Source organism: Pagrus pagrus (genome assembly GCF_965226575.1).
Source record: "Pagrus pagrus genome assembly, chromosome: 4".
Taxonomy (NCBI): domain Eukaryota; kingdom Metazoa; phylum Chordata; class Actinopteri; order Spariformes; family Sparidae; genus Pagrus; species Pagrus pagrus.
In genome coordinates this window covers 257,501-265,000 of record NC_140188.1, presented here as the reverse complement: position 1 = coordinate 265,000, position 7,500 = coordinate 257,501, and the positions used below count along the sequence as shown (strand labels likewise).

Below are 7,500 nucleotides of genomic sequence, written 5' to 3'. Positions count from 1 at the left end.
TGGAAGGTCCTGGAATATCAAAATGTCCCAGGCTGTGTGGTGTCTTTAACCCATGTGTCTCTCAGCCTCTGCAGTTCTGGTCACAGCGAGTACTGAAGTGGACAAAACCGGAGCTTCATATTACGGAGAGCAGACGCTGCATTACCTCGCTGTGAACGGAGAGACGGCTGTGGTCCAACTGCGTCAGTACTTCTACTGTGTATTAATACTACTGCCTTGTGAGAGTCGGTACTTTACCTCAGTCACAAGCGAATAAAAAGAGTAAAAAGACACAAGAATCCACATGTGCGGTTCCGGTCCAGTTAATGACTCATTCACTTATAATTTAAAAGAAAAGCTCTGGAACTTTTTCTCAGTGTTTGGAAACGAGCTGGTCCTCAGAGGATCAGAGGAGCGTAGAGAAGAATCAGGACACAGTGTTTGAATAAACGTCTCTCCGTGTTCTGAACAGCCAAGAACGGTCCGATCTACGACGTGGTGTGGAGTCCGAACTCTACAGAATTCTGTGTGGTGTACGGCTTCATGCCGGCCAAAGCCACCGTCTTCAACCTCAAATGTGACGCGGTGTTCGACTTCGGAACTGGACCACGAAACGCTGCCTACTACAGGTGAGACACACCTGACTCTGCTCACATGGTACCAGGTTCTGGGAGGTAACTGGGACACAATGAATCAGAAACTGTTGGACAGAGATCCTGACTGTGTCCTCCTCCCTGTTCCAGTCCTCAGGGTCACATCCTGGTCCTGGCTGGCTTCGGGAACCTGCGGGGTCAGATGGAGGTCTGGGACGTGAAGAAATACAAACAGGTGAAGAAGAACAGCAGCAACACAAAGACCAGAACACAAACTACAGACGGTTCTGTCGCCCGAAACATTATGGAATAAAATATATTTATATCATTATTATATAAATAAGAAGCACCAGAGCTCCTCTCAGAACCTCCAGGTGTCATCTTGGTCCGATCATGAAGAGATGAAATACTTCCTTTCTGCTGACGACTGTTTCTGAGAGTCTGGCCCAGATTAAAAGTCAAAGTTAACTTTTATTAAATGTTGTAAAACTGCAGGTCTGAACTGGACCACGTGTGATGATCAGCTGTTTGTTCTGTCCTCCAGGTGTCCAAACCTCAGGCTGCAGACACCACACATTTCGCCTGGTGTCCTGATGGTGAGCACGTTGTCACGGCGACGTGTTCTCCGAGGCTGCGGGTCAGTAACGGTTATAAGGTCTGGCACTACACCGGCTCCGTGCTGCACAAGTGGGATGTGGCGGCGGGCTCGGAGCTGTGGGAGGTCCGCTGGCAGTCCTTCCCTGATGGGAGCTTCCCTGAGCGGGCCGTCAAGTACCAGGCGGCAGTCAGCGAGCTGGGAACCACACAGGCTCCGCCCACACAGGCGTACCGCCCCCCTGCGCTGAGACACCTGCCGGCCACAGCGAGCTCCAAACTGGTGAGGGTCAGACCTGAAGAGAGAAAACTACAACTTCCAGGATGCATCTCAGTTAGAAACATCACAGAGCTCCAGTCTGTACTCGAGTAATTGTACTTAGTTACTTTCCACCACTCAGGATTCTTGATTCTGGCACTGTTTTTTTTACTTTCATTTATCTGAAGTAAAAACCAAATAACTTTACAGACAACACAGCTAGCTTAGCGTTAGCCCGCAGCTAGCTTAGCATTAGCCCGCAGTGTCACTTCCTCACTCTTCCTCTCTCCTGTGTGTTGAAGACGATCAGCTGACTGGTGCCAGAGGAAACTCTGACAGCACCGGACATGTTGGTTTATTTTCTTTTTCATTTTCGTTTTTGATTTGTTGGTGAATATTATTTTTATGTTTATTTATTTATTAATATTTTTCAGCACGAGGAGGAGCCTCCTCAGAACATGCGTCCTGGTGCTGCAGGGGAGAAAAGTCTCTCTAAGTCGGCTCTGAAGAACCAGAAGAAACGAGAGGCCAAGAAAGCTGCGAAACAGGTGAACCAATCAGACGGCTCCAAACGTTTGTCTCCTCGTCCTGGTTGGATGACCAGCAGCTGTCAGGAACATGTGTTAGATTAAATTATATACACATTTACATATAACACATGTATTAACATAATTACTTTTATTCTGAAGGACGCAAAATCTGAACCTGAACCTCCGTCTGACCCTGCCCCTGTCAGTAACAGCCAATCAGAGCTGAGCAGTGGAGACCCAGAGACTGACAAGAAGATAAAGAACTTAAAGAAGGTGAAGAGCTGAAGGACAACTCGTTCATGTAGAGTTCAGTGATGTAAACATCAGGTGTGCAGGTGTTCTGTGTTGTGATTGGTCGGCGTGTCAGTGACGTGTGTGTGTGTGTGTGTCTTAGAAACTGAAGGCCATCGAGGAGCTGAAGGAGCAGCAGGTGTCAGGAAAAGTCCTGCAGAAGAACCAGGTGACCTGATCCACCATTCATTACATTCAATATAATCAATAATCAATATAAGTGATCAGAGTTGTGTGTCTAACGAGGTGTGTGTGTGTGTGTGTGTGTGTGTGTGTGTGTGTGTGTGTGTGTGTGTCTCAGCTGGAGAAGGTGCAGAAGGAGGAGCAGCTGCTGAAAGAGCTGGAGGAACTGCAGATTGGACAGTAGGAGGCGCTGCAGCAGCTACAGGCCCCGCCCCCAATCCCACAATGCACCGCGCACACACACACACGCCACACAGAGGACACACACACACACACACACCACACAGAGGACACACACACACACATCACACAGAGGACACACACACACACACACCACACAGAGGACACACACACATCACACAGAGGACACACACACACACATCACACAGAGGACACACACACACACACATCACACAGAGGACACACACACACACACACACACACACCACACAGAGGACACACACACACACACACACCACACAGAGGACACACACACACCACACAGAGGACAGGTGTGTGTGTGTTTTTTGTTTATATTTTGAGTTTGTTCAGTTTCAGCGGGGGCGGGGCCAGGGGGTTTGATGATTGGATAACTGGTTCTGATTTCATTCACATGCCTGATGACATCATCAGTTCATTCCTCTGTGTGCGGAGGCTGCCCAAAGGAATTCTGGGAGATGTTGGAGGAACTGGAGGGGTGTGTGTGTGTGTGTGTGTGTGTGTGTGTGTGTGCGCGAGTGAGAGTGAGAGTGAGAGTGAGAGTGACATGAAGCCCTGTTGCTATGCAACATGTGTATGGATGCTGAGGCCTGTGACAGTGATCCTTTCAGAATAAAAGCCTCCTGTGGCTGTATCAGGTGATGAAACTTATAAACGTGTCTGAGTCTGTGTGTCAGGTTGAATCTACACAGGAAGTCAATGGATCAATATTTAAATATTCTTCATGTTTTTGCAGCAGTTTGACTGAAAAGTAAACTTGCTGCAGCTTTCACCCACGTGTTGTGATCTTCATCAGCTGTTCTCACTTTGGTCACATGACAACAGGAAGCTCATTAAAAGTTTATTTTGTCACAAACATTTCACACACAATCAATAACTGATCAGAGGCTGAAGCTCAGCTGTGTCTCCTCAACAGAGAAAATACATCAGTAGATTTTAAATCATCTTTAATAATCTAACAAACATCTAAACAGGAAGGTTTGTAGAAAATGTGTCTGCAGCAACACTTAGTGATCTTTAACATCACTGACGGTCAATAATCAATCTTTTATGGATCATTTATGAGAAAAAGTACAAATATTTAGTGGTTGGAGCTCGTCAGACATAATGAGCTCCGAAGCACGTTGGTCATTATTTGTTAACATTATTGATCGATTAACAATAAATCTGTTTTTACAACATAATCACAATGTTGTGAATCACTGAATGTGAAACAGTTCGTGTTGACTGAAGTGGACAGTGTAGACAGGTGTGGACAGGTGTAGACAGTGTGGACAGATGAGGACAGTGTAGACAGTGTGGACAGGTGTAGACAGTGTGGACAGATGTGGACAGTGTAGACAGTGTGGACACGTGTGGACAGTGTAGACAGATGTGGACAGTGTAGACAGGTGTAGACAGTGTGGACAGGTGTAGACAGAGTGGACAGATGTGGACAGTGTAGACAGTGTGGACAGATGTGGACAGTGTAGACAGGTGTAGACAGTGTGGACAGATGCGGACAGTGTAGACAGGTGTAGACAGTGTGGACAGTGTAGACAGGTGTGGACAGTGTGGACAGGTGTAGACAGAGTGGACAGATGTGGACAGTGTGGACAGATGCGGACAGTGTAGACAGGTGTAGACAGTGTGGACAGTGTAGACAGGTGTGGACAGTGTGGACAGGTGTGTCAGCTGCACACTGTTTCAGATGTAAAACAGAGACAACATCAAGAAAACTCACTTCAACTATTTCCGGCCTGTCATTGGATGATTTGTCCGTCAATCAAACTCTCCTGCGCTCCTATTGGTCGGTTCCACTGCCCGTGGTTCTCTCTGAGTGTGCTCGTACTTGTGTCTCCGCAGGTTAAACTGAGCGGGGCGCGTGCTTGTGTGCCTACTCCGAGAAGCCCCGCCCCGCGGGGATGTGACGGTGTTAGTATCAAACACCCCCCGGCAGAAGAGAGCTCCGCGGCGGAGTGAGCGCGTGTTTATCAGTTACTGAGTCTTCATTGATCAGTGTGTAGTTATTGATCTGTTGTTTGTAGTAATTTATGACGTAAGAGTAAAAACTACAGCGGAGCAGTTTACGGCAAGTCGTGAGAGCGAGACCGGAAGCACGTGCACACACCGGGAGTAAGCTAACACCAACGGCTAACAGATACTGATTCAAACTGATCGATCTGATCGATGATCGATCGGTTCCACAGACAGACACCTGTGAGCTGAACAGGTAAGACAGAGACTCTGACGTCATCATCAGGACCTGTTCCTGATGCTGTGAGCTCCTCTTCAGTGTAAACATGGAGGACAGAAACAGCTGACAGGTCACAGCTGTGATCAGATGATTTCACTCAAAGACAGAAAGAAGTTCATGCAGAACATTTGCTGAATTTACAAGAAGGAGACGATGATTCAGAGTCTGTCAGAGACAGAGTTTCACTACGTTACAAAGTTTGTTTTAACTCAACAACTCTTAAATCACCACATTTGTTAAGGGAGTCTGGTGATGTTGTGGTGACTGGTTCAATGAAACAGTGTGGCCTGACTAATCAGGTCTCCAGTGGAGCCCTTCACACCTGTACTTTGAACTGAACAGGTGTAATCAGATTACTCAGGATGGACAGAGTAGATAAAGTGATGTGTGTGTTCTCAGGTTCAGGTGATGGATGATGACTCCTCCAGCAGAGGGGAGTCTCCGCCCCCTCTTCATGTTGTGGGGGTCAGTCTGTGTGACTCCGCCCCCCTCCTGTGGCGGATGGAGGACCTGCGGTCAGTGAGGGCTCGGGGCCTGGTCGGGGCGCTGCTGGGCTCACTGCCCCGAACGCCGCGACAGAACGGACGACTGGGCCGACCGCTGCTGCTGCTGCCGGAGGAGGAGAGACTGCTGAGGGAGCGACGCGCTGCTGCCACACTGCCAGCCAGGAGACAGGTGAGTTCACCTGCTGGTCAGGGACAGCACCACCTGGTCCTCAGGTGACTTCTGATTGGTTGTTGTTGGCAGGATGGAGGAGGGGCGGAGCTTGTTGTGCAGGTGGAGCAGCAGCAGGAGGAGCAGCAGCAGAGGAGTTATGAGGAGCAGAGTGTCTTCGCTCTGGAAGACAGGAAGTCAGCGCTGCTTAGAGCTATGACATCATCACACTCAGGTGAGCCAGGTGAGACGACTGATAACATCAGTAGATCTGAACACGGTCTGGTCTAATAATTCTGGTTCTGGTCCTCTCAGGTTCAGGTTCTGGGTCCGAGTCCTCAGATGAGGCCCTGCGGAGCCGCCTTGAGGACCTGGATCGGAGCTTTACCTTCCCTCGTTCGGCACTCGCAGTCCAGCTGAGCACGGCAAGGGCGGGGCTGTCTTACTGTCCCGAGGCCCGCGCCTTCCTGCAGGCCGACTGGCCAATCAGAGAGCAGCATGGCCGCGGCTGTGACGCCCGGTACCAGGTGTTCAGAGACCTGAGGGGGCGGGGCTTCTACCTGACCTCTGCGGGGAAGTTTGGAGGAGACTTCCTGGTTTATCCAGGTGAGAAGTCACACCTGTCTGTCTCTCTGAGTCTGTCTCACACATGTCTGTCTCTCTGAACCTGTCTGTCTCTCTGAGTCTGTCTCACACATGTCTGTCTCTCTGAACCTGTCTGTCTCTCTCAGGTGACCCTCTTCGTTTCCATGCTCACTTCATCGCCGTCTGTTCGTCTCTGGACGAGTCTGTCTGTCTGCTGGATGTCCTGTCTGTGGCTCGTTTGGGCTCAAATGTGAAGAAGACCGTCCTGCTCTGCTCGCCGGGGATGGACGGACGCATCCTGTACACCTCGCTACAGTGGAGCGGGATGGTTTAGACCTGGACCTGGACCTGGACGTACCGGTCCTCAGAGGAAACAGTTCTGACTGTGGTGTAAATCAAACAGCCCTCAGGACCGGCTGGTCTCAGATCAGACTGTTTAAACACTGAACAGGTCCGAGTCTCTGGACCTGAAGACAAACAACAACATGGAACCTGAATATTTATTGTTTTCTCCTCCAGAATCTGAAGGTGGGTCCAGTTTTACAGGATCTGTGTTTGTTCTCTGGACTGAAACCCGAATAAAGTCTGTGTTCTGGACTCGATGATTCTGGTCCTCTCAGCAGCTTCATTCAGACCTGGTGTTTCTGTGTTAGAATGGAACATGAGGCAGAACCAACAGCAGAGTGTGTGCAGGTCTTTAAAATGTCCATCTGAGCTCTGAATCAGCTCAAACATCTGATCCGGTTCATTTCTCCATCTCTGAATTTGTTTTTGTCAGAACGGGTCGAGCTCCTCTGAGACATTCTGATGTCACAGGTTAAAGTTCTGACTGTGTATTTATGAAGCTGCTGCTCAGCTGTTAGAAAAGACCACAGATCCACTTCACACCTGAAGACTTCAATAAAAACATCTGATTTGTCTAAAAATATTTTTTTATGTCTAAAATTTAAATGTTTAATTAGCAGTCTGATCCTTCAGAGGACACTGTGGACGTGACGTGACGCGTCGCGACGTGACATGATGTGTCACGTCGTGGCGCGACGTGTCGTGACGCGTCGTGATGTGACGCGTCGTGACGTGACGTGACGTGACATGTCATGACGCGACGTGACGCGAGGCGACGCGTCGTGACGCGTCGTGATGTGACGCGTCGTGACGTGACGTGACGTGACGTGACGTGTCGTGACGCGACGCGATGCGACGTGACGTGTCATGACGCGACGCGATGCAACGTGACGTGTCGCGACGTGGCGTGGCGTGGCGTGACGCGACGCGATGGGACGTGACGTGACGTGTCGCGTCGTGACGTGTTCTAGTTGGGTTGCTGCAGGGATTTGGTCTGTTTGTATTGAACTTCCTGTCAGGTGATCAGTAGAA

At 49.5% G+C, this 7,500-nt stretch overlaps 3 protein-coding genes across 3 annotated transcripts in view; 2 read left to right on the top strand and 1 right to left on the bottom strand.

Moving 5' to 3' along the window:
• The window catches only part of eif2a (eukaryotic translation initiation factor 2A), a 7,767-nt gene extending 4,448 nt beyond the window's left edge, over window positions 1-3,319 (top strand). Inside the window, exons 9-16 of the mRNA XM_084350319.1 lie at window positions 66-182; window positions 452-608; window positions 723-807; window positions 1,117-1,449; window positions 1,860-1,973; window positions 2,115-2,228; window positions 2,350-2,415; window positions 2,548-3,319. Coding sequence (XP_084206445.1) covers window positions 66-182; window positions 452-608; window positions 723-807; window positions 1,117-1,449; window positions 1,860-1,973; window positions 2,115-2,228; window positions 2,350-2,415; window positions 2,548-2,613 — 1,052 coding nt within the window. The 3' untranslated portion in view covers window positions 2,614-3,319. The remainder of the gene's footprint in view (window positions 1-65; window positions 183-451; window positions 609-722; window positions 808-1,116; window positions 1,450-1,859; window positions 1,974-2,114; window positions 2,229-2,349; window positions 2,416-2,547) is intronic.
• A 929-nt stretch (window positions 3,320-4,248) lies between these two features.
• Window positions 4,249-6,725, top strand: tsen34 (TSEN34 tRNA splicing endonuclease subunit). The gene is made up of 5 exons (XM_084350991.1): window positions 4,249-4,860; window positions 5,284-5,559; window positions 5,632-5,773; window positions 5,854-6,144; window positions 6,270-6,725. Exons 2-5 carry the CDS (start codon window positions 5,293-5,295, stop codon window positions 6,455-6,457), a joined length of 888 nt encoding a protein of 295 aa, XP_084207117.1. The 5' UTR covers window positions 4,249-4,860; window positions 5,284-5,292; the 3' UTR covers window positions 6,458-6,725.
• Window positions 6,726-7,434: 709 nt separating this feature from the next.
• The window catches only part of mindy4b (MINDY family member 4B), a gene marked incomplete at its 5' end in the record, with an annotated part of 25,407 nt that continues 25,341 nt past the window's right edge, over window positions 7,435-7,500 (bottom strand). Inside the window, one exon of the mRNA XM_084350337.1 lies at window positions 7,435-7,500. This exon is cut by the window's right edge and continues 134 nt beyond it. Coding sequence (XP_084206463.1) covers window positions 7,492-7,500 — 9 coding nt within the window.